This window comes from Panthera pardus, unplaced genomic scaffold, assembly GCF_024362965.1.
Source record: "Panthera pardus isolate Hobbes unplaced genomic scaffold, ASM2436296v1 HiC_scaffold_17, whole genome shotgun sequence".
NCBI lineage: Eukaryota > Metazoa > Chordata > Mammalia > Carnivora > Felidae > Panthera > Panthera pardus.
In genome coordinates, this window is record NW_026526732.1 from 50982081 (window position 1) to 51002695 (window position 20615).

The 20615-nt window shown below is 45.1% G+C and overlaps 1 protein-coding gene across 8 annotated transcripts in view; it reads left to right on the forward strand.

The window, feature by feature from the left end:
- Positions 1–20615, forward strand: part of FYN (FYN proto-oncogene, Src family tyrosine kinase) — a 215591-nt gene that overhangs the window by 157355 nt on the left and 37621 nt on the right. For 7 of the 8 annotated variants that reach the window (XM_053904559.1, XM_053904561.1, XM_053904563.1 and 4 more), the window contains 5 exons: positions 3134–3230; positions 12511–12609; positions 15341–15444; positions 16437–16586; positions 19178–19342. In XM_053904559.1, the coding sequence (XP_053760534.1) occupies positions 3134–3230; positions 12511–12609; positions 15341–15444; positions 16437–16586; positions 19178–19342 (615 nt within the window). Of the gene's footprint in view, positions 1–3133; positions 3231–12510; positions 12610–15340; positions 15445–16436; positions 16587–19177; positions 19343–19762; positions 19919–20615 lie in introns of all 8 variants that reach the window. The other variant, XM_053904567.1, reaches the window with a different exon arrangement.

Sequence of the window (20615 nt, forward strand, 5' to 3'; positions counted from 1 at the left end):
CTCTCTGTCTCTCTGTCTCTGCCCCCTCCCCTGCTTGCGTGCTCTCTCTCTCTCTCTCTCTCAAACTAAAAAAAAAAATTTTTAAATAAAATTTTATGTATCCTTAAGAGATCCTTTTCATTTTTTTTTTTTTAAGTTTCCTTCTCTTTTCCACCACAAGACTCTGTTTTACTGCCATGTACATTTGCTGACTTAGCTAATACTTTGTAAAATGTCTGGCATACGTTCTCAGACATATGTTTTGCAAAATATTTGTAAGTTATCTCATGCATCCTTAGCCTTCCAAATCTTCTCCCAGCATGTGAATCATGGTAACTAGATATTAGACATTATTCTAAAATTGTTCTGTTTATTGCAAAAGTTTAAGGAGATATACATCAACCATTATGCTTTTGGCTTATTTGGGAAGCGATGTCTTACATAAGGACCCACTGTGCCTTTTTACCTGGGGAGTTGGCACTACTGAGGCATTAGCAGGGATTTTTTTTTTTCCTCTGCATGCAACAAGGCAGTGTAGTTATATCCAGGGGACCTGACCCAGAGCCTTGGGCATTATATCATTGTGTTGTAAGGGATCCAGCTTTCTTTTAAGGTAGGCTTTGCATGAGTGAATCAATGTTAGCACACTCACCCATCCTTCCTACCTTCCCGGAAGGTACCTGGAAAGAAGGGAGGAAGGAAAGAGGCATTCTATGGAAGTCTGTCTCTGAGGATGCAGGAGCAAAAAAAAAAGGGGGCGGGGGCCAAAAATGCACCAACACACACTTCCTGTGCCTTCTGAGTTCTTTGCCAACCAGACTGAATTCTTCTGACGCAGACATTGACCTTGTTCATTCATGAATGCTGGGTACGAATCTGTGTGCCTGCAGGTATCATTCATAAAGTCACTGGAGGGGATACTTGGCATTAAACATGGGAGTCTATACTATTGTCAGGGACAATATATATAACAGACCACCTTATAAAATTTCAAAGTTCAAACATGGCACTCCCAAATGTTGGTAGATTTTTCTGCCTCGTATTATTATTATTTTTTTTAGTTTATTTATTTATTTTGAGAGAGGGGAGGAGCAGGAGGGAGGGACAGAATCCCAAGCAGGCTCCGCACTATCGGTCAGGAGCCCAACGTGGGGCTCTGGGGCTCGAACTCATGAACCATGAGATCATGACCTGAGCCAAAATCAAGAGTCGGACACTCAACCTAACTGAGCCACCCAGCTTCCCACCACCACACCCCACCAACTTGTATTATTTGGCTTTCTTACATGTGCAGGTCTGTCTCTCCACCACTGCTTTTAGTGCTTTAATGTCTGTGTGCCCCGGTGACCTCCTTTGACTCTCCGCTCCACCCTTAGAAGATGAAAGTCCCAGTGAGAATTTGCAGGCTGATGCAGGGAGAGAGAGGGAGAATGGAAGTATCCATCCTCATGTGCCTTGTCTTCCACACAATGGAGCTTGGGTTTGTTTTCAAATTATGTAACAAAAGGAATCTGTTAGCGGAGTGTTCAGTGAGAACAGGCATGACCTACAGGCTTCCACTTCTTTGTTTTAAGCCAGTCGTCTCTTCCAACCTTTCAAAGAAATCTAAAGTTGCCAAACGAGCCCTGCGGCTGTGCATGGTCAGACCTTCTGAATACCAGTTCTCCTGGGAAACCCCACTTGGGATGAGGTGGAAAGACAAGCCCCCACCTCCTTCTCTGGTTTTTGAGTGGTCCCACAGGCACATCTGTTCCCTTGGAACTACGGACACAGCAAAATGGCAGCTTGGTGAAGAATGGAATCCATGTTGTGCATTCTTTAGACCATATCAGGTACTTTGAAGTGTGTGGGCAGCAAAGAGACCAAAGAACAGAGAAATGGGATGTATTAGTTAACGATTGCTGCATATTACCACAAACTTAGCAGCTTTAAAACAATACATATTTACGGTCTCACAATTCCTGTGGCTCAGAAATCCAGGAATGACTTAACTGGGTCCTCTATTTCAGAATCTCTCACCAGCTGCGATCAAGGTGTGTTGGCTGGGCTTTAGTCATCTCACAGTCCAACTAAGAAGGATCTGCTGCCAAGCTCATGTGGTGTTGGCAGGACTCAGTTCCTCGTTGGCTGTTGGCCAGAGGCCACCCTCAGTTCTTTGTCGTGTGTGCCTCTCCGACATGGCAGCTTGCTTCATCAAAGTGCTCAAGCCAAAATGGCAGTTCAGAGAGTGGCTAGAAGACAGAAGTCACAATCTTTGGAAGCCTAATCACCTGTGGGACGTCCCATCACCTTTGCCATGTTCTCTCGGTTAGAAGCAAGTCACTAGGTTCTTCCGCACTCAAGGCAGGGGGATGACACAAGGCCATGAATACCAGGAGGCGGGAATCACTGAGGATGCTATCTTAGAATTCTGCTTACTATGTGAAGGAGGTCCTAGGCCAAATGGGATGCTGGCCATTTCTTACTATTGATAGCAGACTTCTGCAAAGCAGAAAAGGCCTCTGTGGGGAGTCCACCAGATGAGAAGACCTAGGGCGGGCATGAGGAAGGGTAAGTATTATAGGTCAATGCAAGGATAGGCAAATTTGTGATAGGAGAGAGGGAGTCCCCAGAGCAATAGCAGATACCAAGAGCAAGAAGACATCCTCTAACTGGGGTGAACATTTCTGGAGAGGGTCTTCTCAATCCCAGGCTGAGGAAGGAGTTTCCTATTTCATTCTGTATTACTGTTACACCATGGGAAAAGAGTGATCTGTTCCTGGGCTCCTGAGAGGAGGAGAATTTGTGTCAGATAAAAGGTGTCTGGAACTACTGCAGACCTCTGCAAATGTGAACCATACCACCCCTGCTGCCCCTTCGCCGTGGACATGACATTAATGTGTGTCTTTTCCCGAGGACTCATTCAGAGGCGCATAGAGAAAAGTGCACCTTCAACTCTAGGTTTTAGTCGGATCGAGTAATGCTTCCCCTACAAAGACCAAGGCATACATTCAGCCCGCAACTCTGGTTTCACACATGAATTACATCACCGCATCCTGTTATCAGTGCCGATTAGATGTAGGTTTTGAGAATGAGACTTCAGTGAAGATTTAATTTCTTGGAATTACTTTCCCCTTGTGTAATAATCTCTCCCCTTTTGATTTCGTGTTGTCAGGAGTGACCCTGTTTGTAGCCCTTTATGACTATGAAGCACGGACGGAAGATGACCTGAGTTTTCACAAAGGAGAAAAATTCCAAATATTGAACAGCTCGTAAGTTTGGAGAGGGAAGGGGAAATATGCGTGTCTTTCAGTTGGGAAGGAATACTTGTGTTACCAGTCTGTGCCTTTTCAGTACCCGAAATGCTAAAAGAGCACTTGCTAAATTCATTGATTTGTGGCAATGTAACTTAAGAAACGAAGGGTAGACAAACCAGGACAGTATTTTATGGTTCTGGGGTCCAAGGAGCTTTTTGGAGGATACCGTAGTAGCAGAGTTGGTGTTTGGGGTTTCAAGGTTGGCCAAGATCCAGTATCGCCCTCTACAGAGCTGCATCCTCACATGATTGGCACAAAGCTTGGCTGGCCGTTCGCACAAAGCTTGGCTGGCCGTTCGCATTACCCTCTCTCTGCCTTGAGGGTTTTTTGGTTTTTGGTTTTTGGGTTTTTTGTTTTTTTTTTTTTTTTTTTGCATCTTACAAGTTGCACTAGCCGAGCCCTCACTCACGGCTGGCAACAAGTCCCTTCTGTTTTCAAAACTGCTAAATGCTCCGATTGGAGAAGCCTGTGGAGGCGTCTCCCCATAGTGAAAATTTGTGAGTGACTGAAATCTTTGTGAGATGGGAAGGAGAAGCTATTTCGCCCACTTGTGAATGGCTGCAATGTGTGCATTTTAAATGTGACCAGTAAGAGCAATAGTTAAACAGACAGTGGGGAAATGTCAAGGGGAAGAGTCACTCACTTTTCAAATTCTACATTTAATACTTCCACTAAGAAGAGTAACTGTAGGTCTATGTGGCATCATATATAGGGAAACATATTTCCCTGTACTTTTTATGTTTAATGTTTATTTTGAGTGAGGGGAGGGACAGAGAGAGAGGGAGACAGAATCTGGAGCAGGCTCCAGGCTCTGAGCTGTCAGCACAGAGCCCGACACAGGGCTCAAACCCACAAACTGTGAGATCATGACCTGAGCCGAAGTCAGACGCTTAACCGACTGAGCCACCCAGGCTCCCTTTCCCTGTAGTTTTTCAATATTGCCTCTATTAGGTTAAGGCAGTGTGCCTGCCAGAAAACTTCAGGCTTCAAAGAAAATGGTGGTGTGGTGGTGGGGGTGCCTGGCTGGCACAGTCAGTAGAGCGTGCGACTCGATCTTGGGGTGGTGAGTTCGAGCCCCACATTGGGCATAGAGTTTACTTTAAAATAAATAAATAGATCGATAGGAGAATGAGAAAAAGGTAGCGTGCCTCAGCAAGTCACTGTACCTCAAGTTTTCCTTGTGAGTGCTCCCAAGTGACTGGGGAAGATCGCCACTCCAGGGATGAGGGCCCACCAGCACGTTCTCCTGTGTCGCCAGGGCCACATGCTCTGGACTCTGTCCCCTGAGCAAACGGTGACTGCAGAAGGATCGGCATGCCTGGCTCTTTGTCTTTCCTGAGAGTTCGAGCAAAAGGAGCGGGAGGTGGGCCAGTGCATCCATGTCCCAGAAGAGAGAAGCGGTCCTTGTAACAGGAAATTCCCTCAGGCGTCAAAACCGCCCCAACTCTCAGAATTCGCCACCCTTCAAGAAGGGCAGGAGCTGGATCCTTCCCACTGGGGGCCCGGTAACTCTTCCGGACATGAGAAGACAGGGTCTATATAGTAGCCACGGGTTGTTGGGGTTTCTTTTAATTATCATTTGTATTGTCATCATTAATGGGTGTGGGTAGGTTTTTGTTTTTTTAAACTATTCCAATACATGCAGAAAATTCCACATAGTGGAAGTGTGTGTGGTAGTGGTCACGCAACAATGTGAATGTCCTTGGTGCTGCTCAATTTCACACTTAAAAATGGCGGAAATGGTAAATTTTGCTATGCATGTTTTACCACAGTGTTTTAAAAGCGTATAGTTTGCTGTATTTTCGCAAACTGTATGTGCCTGTGCAGCCACCGCCCAGTTCAAGAAGAACATTACCTGCCCCCTGCAAGCCCCGCCCCCCTCATAGCCACAGGAATTTTTTTTAAATAGCCCACAGTTGCCATCTGTTGAAGGCTCCTGTGTGCCAGCCATGAGCAGTTGTCTGAGCTGTGTCTCACGGTCCTCGTTTGACACACGAGGAGCCGGGGGGCTCAAGTCCAGGAGTTGCCCAGGTGCACAGCGGAGCGAGCAGGCGGCTGAGCCAGGGGTGACATGTGGCGATGGCATCCTGAGTACAGTGTCAGGTTTGGTCGTGGAAAGGCCCAGAGACGCCGCTCAGAGGGGACCGAAACTTTCAAGATACGTGAAGGTTGGGAAGGCTGGCTGCGAGGTGGGGAGAAGGGAATTTGGCTTTGATCTCTTCCAATTTATAGGAGGATTCCTCATTGCTAGTTGGATTCTCAGATGAAGCCTTCTTGTCAGAGTCTACTTAGTGTGAATTCTGAAATACCCACCACTTCCCGTCCCCATTCTGTGTAATGTTCCCTCAGTCCCGAAGTTGGCCAGAACTGTTAACCAACCTGTAAAAGAAACTCCTACTAAGGAGGAGTAGGCAGGACCACACACAGCTCTTCCTCTGCAGGTTTTCTCCACACTGCAAGGGGATCTGTGCATCAGATACATAGGCCACTTGCACAGCCGGTCCTTGCCAAAGTCACATTCATGGTTTCTTCCTTTGTTAACCTGGATAGGATCTACAGTGGCATTCAGTTAAAATTTTGGAGAAACATTCCAAGAAAATCCAATCTATCTCAATCAGTATTTTACGATTTGCACGCATGGCCTTTAGTGTTTACGGGTTCGAGCCTCTGGCCCTGTTTTCTTAGAAGAAAGTATTGCAAAGATTTTTTTTTTCCCTTTAATGTTCTTCCTTCTTGCCGGTGGAATTCCTCAACCTACATGCCATTTAAATGCCCTTTTTCAAGGTTATGGGGGAAAAGATAAGGTTCTTATAACAAATGCAATATCTTGAAGTCAAGGGTAATAACCGGGAAGGGGAAATCATGAAGGACAAACAAAGCAATAATACAGAACCAGATGGCTTGCGTCTCCTTCCCCCTCCGCCAGCCTCTCCCAGCCTTTGGCTGTCGTCCGTTGAGAGAGGAGGGGGATGGCACCCCGTTCTCCCTGGGGCAGCTGCCACACCTAGCGTGTGTGCCCTCCCACTCCTTCCCCTGTCAGGGGGCAGAAACGGGAGACGGCAGGAGTGGTCTTTGGGTTTTCAAGTGCATGAACGGGCGTGTGCATGTGCACAGAGCCGGCGGCGCTGCTGCCCAGCGTCGGGGCCTCGAGTGCATGAACGCGCATGTGCACAGAGCCGTCGCTGCTGCCCGGCGTGGGGGCCTCGAGTGCATGAACGCGCGTGTGCATATAGCCAGCGGAGCTGCTGCCCAGCGTCGGGGCCTCGAGTGCATGAACGCGCATGTGCACAGAGCCGGCGGCGCTGCTGCCCGGCGTGGGGGCCTCGAGTGCATGAACGCGCGTGTGCATATAGCCGGCGGAGCTGCTGCCCAGCGTCGGGGCCTCGAGTGCATGAACGCGCATGTGCACAGAGCCGGCGGCGCTGCTGCCGGGCGTGGGGGCCTCGAGTGCATGAATGCGCTTGTGCGTGTGTGTGTGTGCACAGAGCCGGCGGCGCTGCTGCCCAGCGTCGGGCCTTGAGTGCATGAATGCGCGTGTGCGTGTGCACAGAGCCGGCGGCGCTGCTGCCCAGCATCGGGGCCTCGAGTGCATGAACGCGCATGTGCACAGAGCCGGCGGCGCTGCTGCCTGGCGTGGGGGCCTCGAGTGCATGAACGCGCGCGCGCGTGTGTGTGTGTGCACACAGAGCCGGCGGCGCTGCTGCCCAGCATGGGGGCCTCGAGTGCATGAATGCGCGTGTGCGTGTGTGTGTGTGCACAGAGCCGGCGGCGCTGCTGCCCAGAGCCGGGGCCTCGAGTGCATGAATGCGCGTGTGCACATGAATGCGGCGCTGCTGCCTGGCGTGGGAGCAAGGGTTCTTCACTGACCTGTTATAGGTGCTCAGTGTAGTGTATTTGGACATGGTTAAACTTGAACCCATTTTCCAAAATGTTTAAATTCTTCTATTTTATACCCCATTTGCACATTTCACAACTAGTGATTTACCAGCTAGAAACAGTGACTCTTTAAAATATAATAAACATGTTACACAGACTGGAATAGTGCCTAGGGTAGTGACTACTTTCTTTTCATCTTGGTAAGGAGAAATCCTGGTTTAGAGCCCTATCAAAGCATGTGATAAAATTGTTATGGATATGCTCTCTGACAGTAAGATGGCAGTAACCAAATTTAGAAAGAATACAGCGTTTATAATAGAAATGCTCCCGGGGCGCCTGGGTGGCTCAGTTAAGCGTCCGACTTCAGCTCAGGTGGTCTTGCGGTCCGTGAGTTCGAGCCCCGCATCGGGCTCTGGGCTGATGGCTCAGAGCCTGGAGCCTGCTTCCAGTTCTGTGTCTCCCTCTCTCTCTGCCCCTCCCCCGTTCATGCTCTGTCTCTCTCTGTCTCAAAAATAAATAAACGTTAAAATAAAAAAAAAAAAAAAAATGCTCCAGAGCTCAACAGATCTAGCCTTACTTCTGTTTGCAAATGCCACTTCCTGGCTGCATCAGGGCTCTAGGCTCTTGGGACCAACAAACCTTATAAGCAATTTTGGGGATTGACAATAGGCTCTATTAATAACTCTTTAAACGGGAGGAATAGGGGCAGCTGTTATAAAAACTCACAAGTTATTCTAGACCAGAGCCCGATAACATTAAAGAAAATCTCACCAACTCTAATGAAATATCTGAACTGTAAGAACTGGTTTTTTTTAAGTGCAGCTTTAATAATGTTAATTACCCACAATAATTCAAGAAATAAAAAGTAGCATAGTAAAGATTCTGTTTTCCTAAATCAAGGTGAATGATTCGTAAAGAGTATTATTTATCGGGACTCCTGGGTGTTCAGTCAGTTAAGCGTCCAACTCTTAGCTCTGGTCATGATCTCACGGTTCATGAGGTCAAGCCCCGAGTCAGGCTTTGCACTGACAGTGAGGAGCCTGCTTGGGATTCTGTCTCTCCCTCTCTCTCTGCCCTTCCCCACTTATGCTCACGCTCGCTCTCTTTCTCTCTCGAAATGAACTTTAAAAAAAATTAAAAGAGTATTATTTATCTATGGGTGAATTGAGCTTCTAGTGTATTAAAAAGATGACTTAGGGGCACCTGGGTGGCTCAGTCAGTTGAGCATCTGACTTCGGCTCAGGTCATTATCTCACGGTTCGTGAGTTTAAGCCCCTATCGGGCTCTGTGCTGACAGCTCAGAGCCTGGAGACTGCTTCAGATTCTGTCTCCCTCCCTCTGCCCCTCCCCAACTCACATTCTGTCTCTCTTAATAAATAAACAAACATTAACCAAAAAAAAAAAAAAAGATGATTACTCATTTGCTCAAAAGATTTTTTTGATAGATGCTTTGAGTGTGTACCAGCCTCTCTGGGCAAACCTGTGAGGCTTACTACACAATTCATTGTTTCCTTGTCACCGCATATCTCCTCTGATGGAAAAAGTGACCCTAGATGGCCTAGAAAAAGAGAAAAGGATTTTATCTTTCTCATGAATAACTGAAAATCCCTGTGAGATTAATGGAGTCAATTCAGAGAAAATCATGAATTCCTGATACATGACTTTAGAATGAGCCCATAGTTGGATTCTAATCTGTTCTAAACTATTTAGGTGCCAGCACCAAAATGAGATACTTAATGCTGGCTTTGAAATGGAAATTGTAGTTGACCCTTGGACAAGGAGAGGATTAGGAGCGCCAGCTCCCCCCACTTCATGGGGTCAAAAATCTGCATAGAGGGGCACCTGGGTGGCTTAGTTGGTTAAGCATACCATTCTTGATTTTGGCTCAGGTTATGATGTCACAGTTCACGAGTTCAAGCCCCACATTGCTCTCTGTGCTGACAGTGCAGAGCCTGCTTGGGATTCTCTCTCTCTGCCTATCTGCCCCTCCTCTGCTCACGCGGTCACTTTCTCTCTCTCTCTCTCTCTCTCTCTCTCTCTCTCTCTCTCTCCCTCCCTCCCTCCCTCCCTCCCTCCCTCCCTCTCTATTTTTTTAAAAATTGCATATAACCTTGACTCCCCAAAAACTTAATTTCTAATAGCCTACTGTTGACCGGAAGCCTTACTGATAACATAAACACTCGATTAACATACATTTTATGTTTTATATGTTATATACTGTGTTCTTAGAATATAGTGAGCTAGAGAAAAGAAAATATTAAGAAAATCATAAGGAAGACAGTACATTTACTGAACTGTTTTTATTGGAAAAAAAATCTGCACATAAGTGGACCTGTGCAGTTCAAACCCATGTTGTTCAAGGGTCAACCATACTTGATTCATCCCAGATCGTCTGGATAGGACTGGGCTTGTCCCAGCCTGCAGCAAAATGTATTGGCTTCCTGCCCCAGGTGACATTTCCCTGTACCCCACCATTGATACTAGACTTTCTTCATCTTAATTTAAATCATTTGGGGGTGCCTGGGTGGCTGAGTCAGTTGAGCATCTGTTTGGCTCAGGTCATGATCCCAGGGTCATGGGATTGAGCCCCAAGTCATGCTCTGCACTGACTGTGGAACCTGCTTAAGATTCTCTTTCTCTCTCCCTCTGCTCCTCTTCCCTGCTCAAGAGCACACATGCTTTCTCTCTCTCTCTCTCTCTCTCTCTCTCTCTCTCCCTCTCCCTCTCCCTCTCCCTCTCCCTCTCCCTCTCCCTCTCCCTCTCCCTCTCCCTCTCCCTCTCCCTCTCCCTCTCCCTCTCCCTCTCCCTCCCTCCCTCACTCCCTCCCTCCCTGTCTCCCTCTCAAATAAGTAAAATGAAAAAAAAAATATTTTTAATTCTATTAGAACTAACTTGATGAAGGTTATCTTGCAGTAAAAGATAAGCTTCTGCCGAAAACTCTTAATTTTTTACCATTTTGGAGCATTTCCCAGGTGTCGGGTGTGGGGGGGTAGAGACAGAAAGAAAGAAAGGAGAAGGTGGGGAGATAGTGGGTATTGTTTTTTTATGATGAAATGTCTCCATCTAGTGGAGTTTTAGAGCAGTGAACATTGTCACCATCTTAGTCTCCAAAGCCATTTCTTTTGCATGTGTTCAGAGGAAAAAAAAAAAATTCTACATATGTTCCTAGATGATATACTTAACAAGTGCATGTATTTCTTTTAGAGGACACAGAAATGAAGCCAATGCAAACTGTTCAAACATTAACATTTTAATTTCATGATTTGAGTCCAAAAGGCAGAGGAATGAAAATAGGGGAGCAGCACAAGAGTAAATTCCACACAATCCGTAAAGATCCAGCTCTTAAGTCGGGTGGTGGATGCACAGGTGTTCATATACACATATATTCTTTGGTATGTGTCAGTTATTTCCTAAGAAAAATCTGGACACAAACTAAATTTAAGATTTATTAATAAAGGACTTCCTAAGGACACCTGGGTGGCTTAGTCAGTTGAGCATTTGACTCTTGTTTTCAGGTCGGGTCATGATCTCCCAGTTCGTGAGTTCGAGCCCCACATTGGGCTCTGCACTGATAATGCAGAGTCTGCTTGAGATTCTCTCTCTCTCCTTCTCTCTCTGCCCCTCCTCTGCACGTTCTCTCTCTCTCTCTCTCTCTCTCTCTCTCTCTCTCTCTCTCTCTCAAAAATAAACATTAGATAGATAGATAGATAGATAGATAGATAGATAGATAGATAGGACTTCCTAGGTATGAGAACAGTTATCTCCTCTTTTGGTTGATTTATCTGTTCACATTTGTTTAATAGGGTGAAAAGCCTCTGACAGCACCCCATTTTCTCATGGGCTATTTTGTGTCACTTGTGCCACCGAACACTCCCCCACAGTCCCACCCAGAGCATATGTGGGCTTGTCACCATTGGCTGCTTTATTACTTGCTGTCTGGGGTGGTTTCTTTCTTCCCTGACTGAGGGCTTTGACAGAGTCCAGCCACAGTGATTTTAAAAAAAGAAAAAAAAAAAAGTCCTGGGGTTCCTGTTGCTGCCTCCAAGGACCAAAACAGGAAGGAGAGAAGGCACTGGACCCCTGCCGAAGAGCAGTGTGAGAGGTCTCCGTATGCTCAAGGACAGCAGCATCCTCCCCAGCCCTCGCGTTCCTGGCCACGGGCCGGCGCAGGGTTCTATTGGCACCGTGCGTCTTGGGGCTCCAGCCCCACGTGTATGTGTGCAGAGAAGCACACGCTCCACCCCTGCTCTCTGTCACAGATGCAGCGCCATGGGTTCAAGCACATGAACTCTAACCATGTGATGGACCCATGTGTTTTCAGCTGAGAGTGGTGCTTATATAAGCCCCCCCCCCCATGTCCTCCTGCCCACAGTTCTGGGAGTCCCCACCCCCACCCCAGACTGAGACAGGCGATCGCATGGAACACCAGGCTATATACCATGTGGTGAGACTCAGAATCCCATTCCCTGGCCAGTTTTTGTTCTCTCCCCACACTGTTACACACACAGCTACCCCCAGCCCTCCTCTCCTGCCCACCAGACTCGGGTCAAGTTGATGAAAGAACCTGAGGTTGAAAATTTCTGAACAAGATTTAACCTATTGTCTTTATTCTTCTACCCACTTGCTTGAGAACAAGCAAGACAGGTATTCAGAGGAGGCTTTCATCCCTTACTGGGCCTCCTGACAGGTTTCCGTTCTCAGATGCTCTGCAGCTCTAATGTTTTTCTTTTCTTTTTTGGTGCATCTTGTAATGGCTAACAGAATGACACTAAAGCCAACAAACGGTCTGCTTCTCTCCAGCAGTACCAAAGGATGTTGTTACCTCAGGATGTGAAACGACATAGACGGTTAAATTAGCAGTATTAGCACATGCTTCATTTTCCTTCTAGCTTTGCTGAGATGTAACCGACACGTAACACTGTAAGTTTAAGGTCTACAGTGTGATGGGTGGACGCATGAATATGTTGTGAATGTTTACCACGATAATGCATTCTTCTCTTCACATAATTACCATTTTCTTTTTGTTGTCACAGGGTTTTTCTAAAGTAGCCTGAGGCTGGGTTCCCTTCCCCTCTGTCCAAACTGAGGACGCTTACCAAGCAAAATGCCCCCTCGCCCCAAGAGAGTTCTCTCATGGCCAGGGTCCTACATTGTTAATTGGCAAGTAAAATAAGATATGAGAGACCGCACTGGATTCAACTCACACTTGACTCAGAGAGTAACCATGTAACCATTACAAAGAGCTGGGTTGGAGTTTGAAGAAATCAGGCAGTGGAATGAGTAGGAGATACTGAGTCTGTAACTGCAGAACATTGAAATGGTCAACACATTCACTTCCTTTTCTCTTTGTTCTCTGCAGGGAAGGAGATTGGTGGGAAGCCCGCTCCTTGACCACCGGAGAGACTGGTTACATTCCCAGCAATTATGTGGCTCCAGTTGACTCTATCCAAGCAGAAGAGTAGGTTTTGTTGTTTTCCCTCAACTACTTGCTTTTAAAAGTTAGTTGTCACAGTAACATGCTACTAACCTTGTGCAGGAGGGAGAAGAAACTCACTAGAGCGATTCAGGGTTGAGAGAAGATAGTGATGCCGCATGCCCCAGGCACCGTGCTCTGCGTTTTGCCATATCTGTGTAATACTTGTGCTGTTACTAACTTAATATTTTTCTTTATGACTGTATCTTAAAAACATACTGACTTTGAAAGGGAACTTTGTATCAGAACCCTAAATGAAAGCCCAGTATTAGTTGCCGTAGACAGAAAGTAACCAGAAAAACGTGATGAAGTTCTGGCTAGGGCACATATTAGTAATGTGAACCCAAGGTTTTAAGCCTATAGTCTGCTGGAAAATAAAAAAGAGCAAGGGAGAGAGAAAGAATAGGAGTGGGGAGGGAGAGGAAAAGGGGGGCGGGGAGTAAGGGGCAAGGGGGCCAAATAACTATTAAAGATGAGATGGAGATTTTCTTTCTCAGCGTAATCAGAAATATTAAAGGAGCACCGAAAAGACTTACCTTCCATGTGCCAGGTAGAAGTGTCTCAGATACAGCATGTTCCACAACTCAGGAAGCTCTCGTGATGCATTTCAGATGCTGCTTTCCTTTGAGTTGGGGTCTTGGTTGGTTTCCTTGATAGGAAATCGTGACTAGCAGTTAGTTGGACCAAGGATTTCACTGGCTCCACTTTTGGAAGTTGCTCAGTAGGCCAAGGGGATTCTAGAAGGGACAACCATTGTTCCTCCTCCTGACCTGTGGGGATTCATGAGCACTTTCAAAAGGGGGAACTATTAGAGTGGCTTGTGTGTGGTTACCCCCATTTCTGAACTGAGGGGAAGAAAACTGGCCCGTGACTCCAAAACTTGGGGACCTGCCCTCCTCCCTGACACCCTGGGGACCTGCCTCTCCTGGTGGTCTTGCCTTACCAATAAGGGAGTCGAGAAGAGTCAGCCATGAAGCCCAGCCTTTGGCTCTGATATTGCATTTTACCCTGGATTTGTTTAAGCACTGCAAGGAGGATTAGACACCACACCCCAGCCAAATCCCCAATTGGATCACTGTCTTGCCTTTAATTCCTTTGTATTTTCTCTAAGAAGATCTGTTTTGTTCCCCACTCTCAAATACTCAGTGGTTCTGCACTCCTTTTTTTCTCCTAGTGAGTGTGTTTTATCATCAAAGAGTAAAGAAATCTGTATTGAATTTTTATTTTAGGGCAGATTTGCAAACATCTTTGTGTTCTTTCAGAATAAAAGGTGCCACTAAAAGGTAGCATTACTTTGGTTTAACTGGGAACATACCCACTATATATTTAAGTTCTATTTATAATCAATTTTTAAACTACTTTGTTTTTAAAGAATAAATTAGCGTTTTAAAAAGATAACGCATATGGTTTTACATAGACAATTAATTGCCATTATCTTAAAATGCCATTGTTTTGGTTCAATCCATTGTTCTAACTGTTCTCTCTTCACCACTGCTCGTGTTTATACTGCATTTTAATTGGGTGATTGATGCCAACCCAGAAAGTCATTTCTCATAAATAATTGCTGTAATTCTCTTCATACCATCTAGTGCTAGGTTAGGACTGTCGCACAGTCTGGTGCCTTTAAAAGTCACTGAGGAGCTAACTCGCAGTGTGTCTTTTCTTACGATCGGTGAAGCTCTTTCATTCACAAAAGAATTTGACAGTGAACGCATAATAGCTATGTTCAAGTATAAGGAATTAAAATTTCATTTTAGAAACTGGATTATTTCACAGTTGAATATTCTAAAATTGTTTCTACGCACAGATTCCAAATGAATGCTTGCGAATTCTTGCAGCACCTCGTGCTGACCCATTTAACTCCCTGCCAAGCCATGGTTAGGGCTGGAGAGTGCAGGGGAAGGTAAAAGGTGAATAGCAGAGGTTGTGATATGACTTCACGATGCCTTCCTCATGGCACTGGAATGTCACTACGGGGAGAGTAGGACACGGTACACCCAGTCATTTCTCAGGACGTGCTCGTTGACTGCACAGCGACCTGTTCCTGCAGCGGCACCAAAACACACATGTGCAGATCCCCACCCACCCGCGAGACAGATCCTTTCACTCACTCACCTAAGTCCTCACCCTGCTGGACAGGAAGAGACTAAAAACTGACATCCACAGTCCACAGCCATCTCAAATTGGGGGTGGTTTTGACAATTGTTTTCAAAGTTGCTGTAGGTACAAAGTGACTGAAAATACTACATCTTTGTTCTGTATCCATTGTGACTGGCTTTTTTTTTTTAATGCTTGATTAATGATCTGTGTATAGACTAAGGCTGTGCTTTGTTATTTCCCAGGGGGTGTAATTATGCTCAGAAATCCGGGGTCTCATAGATGTGTGTGGGAAGGGTCTCCTGCAGTTGCCATTTCAAAACGAGGTCTTAGATTTCTCTTCTCATAAATGCAGGTGGCAGTTTTAACACAGACCAGTTCTTGTCACCTCTGAAGGGAAGGAAAGTCACCCACCGTTCAAATCTGACTTTTTTTCTTTGAAGAATGGTAGACGTGGATGAGGGATAGAATCAGGAACAGACTGAAAGGGAGCTAGATGAAGCTAGGAAAAAATATATAGGGGAAGGCTAAGGATGAAATCGGAGGGAAGGGGGGGTTGCTATTCCATTTTTGTAAATGATCATTACAAAATGTTCCCCTCCCTTGATTTCATTTAAAGGTGGTACTTTGGAAAACTTGGCCGAAAAGATGCTGAGCGACAGCTTTTGTCCTTTGGAAACCCGAGAGGTACCTTTCTTATCCGTGAGAGTGAAACCACCAAAGGTAAGATAAGGAGTTGAAGATGTTGGTTGTCATTCAAATCCGTGGATTAGTCAGAGGGGATGAAAGGCTTATCTCTAATGTGCAAGGATTTTTAAATGGCACATACCCTCCCTGCCTCATGAGCGAGTCCGAGTTTCAGTTTTTCCCTCCAGGCTCTAGAACTGCACACGGCTCCGGAAGGACTACAGAGGCTCAAAAGCAAAGCCCTTCTTCCTGAAACAGGGAGCTGGGCAGCTTCACTCCTGCAGGCGCACAAGATCATAGAATTTTCAGCTGTTCTTTAGAATTACGATTTTCTGAATCTCTTAGTTCCCCAGGCGCCAGTCCTACAGGTTGTTTTTGCATTCCTTTTATTTTTTCAAAACTGAGCACTGCTCTTCCTCCAACTGCTGGCCCTTTCATCATTGAAACACTCATTAGAGCCCACAAGAGGAGCCGGGCCAAGGGAAGGGACTTTCTACCTTGATCTACCAGACATGGTTATCTGCTCCCGAGAAAGTGTGGCAAATCAGAAACAGGAGGCTCCCTTGTAGGGAAGCACTCCTTCCACTTCTGTAGCACACGCTGCCCTGCCTCTGTGACACTCCATGGGTGAGGAAGACAAGGAGAGCGCCCCCAGCCTGCGGGGCTGTTGTTCTTCATCCCCTCTCGGGAGAGTTGGGTCTATCCCGTGTTAGGCAACGTGCGGGTGACGGTACTGAAGAGAATATTGTAGGAAAAAATCCAGAAAGCTTTCCTTCTCAAGAGTAAAATCACTTTATTGCTAACATCTTCTGACATTTGCGGGAAAGAAGTGTTTTCTTCTTCTGTTCCTGAGTGGAAGAGAGCGTGTTTGTGTGCACGCACGCACATATGTGTGTGTGTGTGTGTGTGTGTGTGTGTGTGTGTGTCCTCTTGATGATTATTAATCAGAATACTCAAGTGAATGAGACCGAAAAAACGAGTGAGCTCTCAGAATGATTGGAGCTGCTAATGCCTTGCATATTTACCAGGTGCCTATTCACTGTCGATCCGAGATTGGGATGATATGAAAGGAGACCATGTCAAACATTATAAAATTCGCAAACTTGACAATGGTGGATACTATATTACCACCCGGGCCCAGTTTGAAACACTTCAGCAGCTTGTACAACATTACTCAGGTAACCCTAATGCCAACTCGCTACTAACCACTGGGACACTGGAGGGAGTGGGTAGGCACTGAGTAGGGGGTGGGGGGAGAGATACAAGCATACACAAAGGCAGCAGTGACAGTTTTCTTTGCTAGCCACTCAACGTGGGACTTTGCTGCATAGGATCTGTTGATGTTTTTCTATCATAGTTATTATTAGTTCCATACGTTTGTCAAAAAATTCTGTAACATTCTTGTTCCCCAGATACAAAGCAGTAGGTTAAATTGTAAAAGTTGTCATCTTTTCTTGTTCCCCTGGAGTCTGTCATCAGAAACCATGACAGGAGAGAGAACAGTGTCTGGGCGGAAACACACGGAGTGTTGGGGGATCGTGTAGGGGACCCCCCAGTTCTCACTCAGTTCTCACAGGAATAGCCACACATGCTTTTCATTCTCATGACCAGAAGAATTTTGCAACCCATCTATCATGTTCTACTGATCCACCAATACTGCTGTTTCCTAACTAGATGTAGACTCTGTGACCCACAGCTCCTCCTAGATCTGTTAGGGCCATTGTGTTAAATTAAACTTGTGAACAGTAAGTGGAACAGCCTCTGTCCTAACACCCATTTGTCACTGTCAGTGTGTTCCTAGAAATATGCACTTATGAGGTGTTTAGGTGTGCAATTGGTACATTCTAGTAAAGATTGTGGTCTTATACACAAGTGTTAAAATGATTTCTTTCTTTCCAAGATTAGCAAGAATACCCTGCTATATGACATACACACACAGGTGGATTTTTATATAGATACACATATACAGGTATATATCTGTATCCCATTAAACCCAGTAGTTTTTTCTGTGACCTATATATGTGTGTTCTTCAGGACAATGACAAAACCCCAAAATAGTGCATGACTTGCTCTATGCACATTCATTTTAAAAAAAGTGTGTGTATAATTTTGTAGCGCCCCCCCCCCAAAAGCAGTCTTTTGAAAATGGAAATAAGAAATGCCTATTGATTTATCCCAGGCACTAATGAAAAAGTGAGAAAATTAACAACACTTAGCGTACTCGTTGATTAGGGCATTGGATAGCTCTAGTTTACGTGATTCTAATGAAATATTTGGGAGAAATGGAGCAGAATCTCTCCCTGAGCTTAAGTGATGCACTCAAAATGCCTGCATGTGTCAGAATTTTTCAAATGCCAAAATATATTTCATTACAGGCAAACATCAGCAGGATCCCCAGGGTTTGGATCATTTGAAAATATTGTGTTGGAAAGGGCACCTTAATAACATCATAAAGCTGGAAGGAGAGAAGGGATATGAAGAGCAATAGACGTTTTTTAATCTCAAAAAAAATCCATCTCGAGTTAGATTTGTTTTTATATTGGCTTTTCCTCTTCCCCCCCTTCCTCTCTCTCACACAATAAAATGCCTTTGCAATATTGACACATAAATAATTTCCTGCCTAAACATCTCAGAACCTGAGTCTACCAAAAAGAAAGGAATAAAAAGAAACTAAGAGCTGGTTCCTAGAGAAAAGAGAGCACTACATGTGGTTTTCCTGGATCCGAGGGGCCTTCAGGGGCTGTGGTGGGGCAGAGGCTCTGCCTCACAAGCCAGGCTTTCTACAGCTTTTGTCACTGCCCTGATTCCTTGTTCTTTGTTACCTTTTCTTACCTGACAGATATTTCACTTGGCATTTAGGCAATTTCCCCCTTACCACTGCTAAAGTGTAAAAGGTATATTCTTTTAAAAAAATAAATAAATAAATGAAGGAAGGAAGGAAAGAAAGAAAAGAAAGAGAACAAAAGAAAAAAATCCAAATAACCTATAAGTGATAACTTTTTTCCTTTGTCTTTTTCATAAGAAACAGTTCTTTCACATCCTTGAATTTGTACAGATTTCGGTTTCCTGTCTTTCTGCTTTGAAACCAGATTTCTAAATTATACATTGGAGACTGTTAAAAAGATTTATTTTTAATGGGAAATATCAAAGAAGTGAGAGCATCTGACTGGTAGAATAGAGTCAGTTAAAATGCCAAAGAAATCACTAGAGAAATGTGACCTCTTTTTTTCCCCTGCCAGGTATAATCTTCAGCCCTACTAGTTTATAACAGTCTAAGATTCAAGAGAAAAATCCTGTACTGAAGTTACAATTTTCAATATATCCAGACCAAAGAAAGCCCCTAAACCCTTGACATTAGAGAGGGTTAAGGACAGTCGTGCTGACATTCAGTAGTCCAGATGTACCTTTTGAAATCAGCGGAGGTATTTCAGGGTTCCAGAGACATGTTATTAGCACAAGTTGCTGAAAATGTTTTTCTTCCTTAGCGAGTATTAGAAACCAAAGCAGTCATACCTGTACCTGTATATATGTGTAAACTATGCTATACCTGGAGGCATGGAGCAGTCCGCATTGAAAATGTCCTCTGTTCTACCTCCAATGACCATGTTTCAATGTGTGGTGTCTAATCTTCCAAGATGTGTGCAGCTCTCCGCCGACGTAGCACTGTTTTCAGCAACACTGTGCACTCGCTGGGTTTGTGCAACTGTAAGTGTTGTTTCACGTGTTGTGCTTTTCTCTCCCTCTCCTGCCGCTGTCCTCGCTCCATCAGAGAGAGCCGCAGGCCTCTGCTGCCGCCTCGTAGTTCCCTGTCATAAAGGGATGCCAAGGCTTACCGATCTGTCTGTCAAAACCAAAGATGTCTGGGAAATCCCTCGAGAATCCCTGCAGTTGATCAAGAGACTGGGAAATGGGCAGTTTGGGGAAGTATGGATGGGTATGCTGAGACTCAATTATTCTATTACTAGCTTTCTCGTTTGGGAAGTCCCAAACAGCGAAGATGGAAGGTGAAAATAAAGACTTTATGACCAGGAAGAAGGCTTAAGTTACTCATAGTAGAGAATTATACATTTGATTTTGATTTCAAAATTCCAGAATTTCTAGAAGAGAGATAGTGGTCAAGATTGGCAGATGGCTCAAATTATGCCGTTATATGAATCTCAATTCCTAAGCCAGAAAACAGTGCAAGGAATGTTCCAGCTTGCACAAATGCCTTGCCCTTCCTTTACAACTGCAAATGTTTGCCCAGTGAACTCAGTGTTGCCCTAAAGGGTAAGTCACCTTCCATCTTCCCTAGTGCATGCATGATAACGGATTATAAGGATTGTGTTTTCTTTATTAATTCCCTTTCCTGTAGAGAAAGCTGATGGTTTGTGTTTTAACTTAACTGTGATTGCATCAAGTTGTACCCCACAAACTTCTGGATTGGCTAAAGATGCTTGGGAAGTTGCACGTGGTTCATTGTCTCTGGAGAAGAAGCTGGGTCAGGGGTGTTTCGCTGAAGTGTGGCTTGGTAAGGCAGAGGGCACATTTCATTTTGGCTACTTCTCAAGGCCAATTAAAAGGACAGTCTGAACAAACACACACACACAGTCATTGGGACCAAGACACTTAACCTGAAGCTAGACAGACGCAGGCCATCTAGATTTTGAGAATACGGCGATACCTTGCTGTGCTCTTCTATACTTCTTCATATGGTTGGTGAAGCAGATGCACATAGAAGAAACACCAATACAATAAGTGTCTGTTGTTTCCTCTTCCTGAGACATAGGAAGGTAAGATACTATAGATGGGTTACTATAGGGAAAGACCATGGGCTTTTATGCTCAGTGGGCCAGGGTTTGAATCATTACTAGCTGATTAACCATATCCAAGGGGCTCATTTAACCTCCTTGAGCCTCAGTTTCCTCGTCTGTAGAATTGGAATGATACCTACTTCATAGGATTGAGAATCACATAGGACAATATATTTAGAGTCCTTGCACGCAGTTCGTGCTCAGTAGGCACACATACTTCTCTTAATTCGGTTGTCGTGTCACTCATTGATGAGGCTGACTGCACTGGGCCCGTCCCACTGCTTTTATAACACCCATTGGGTCATTTACAGCTTTGCTTGGAGAAAATCCATGGGTTTGGTGCCACCCAAAGACATCTGTCAGTGAGACAGTGTTGGTGCTTATGGAATCTACCTTCTTTCTTAGGTTCAATTA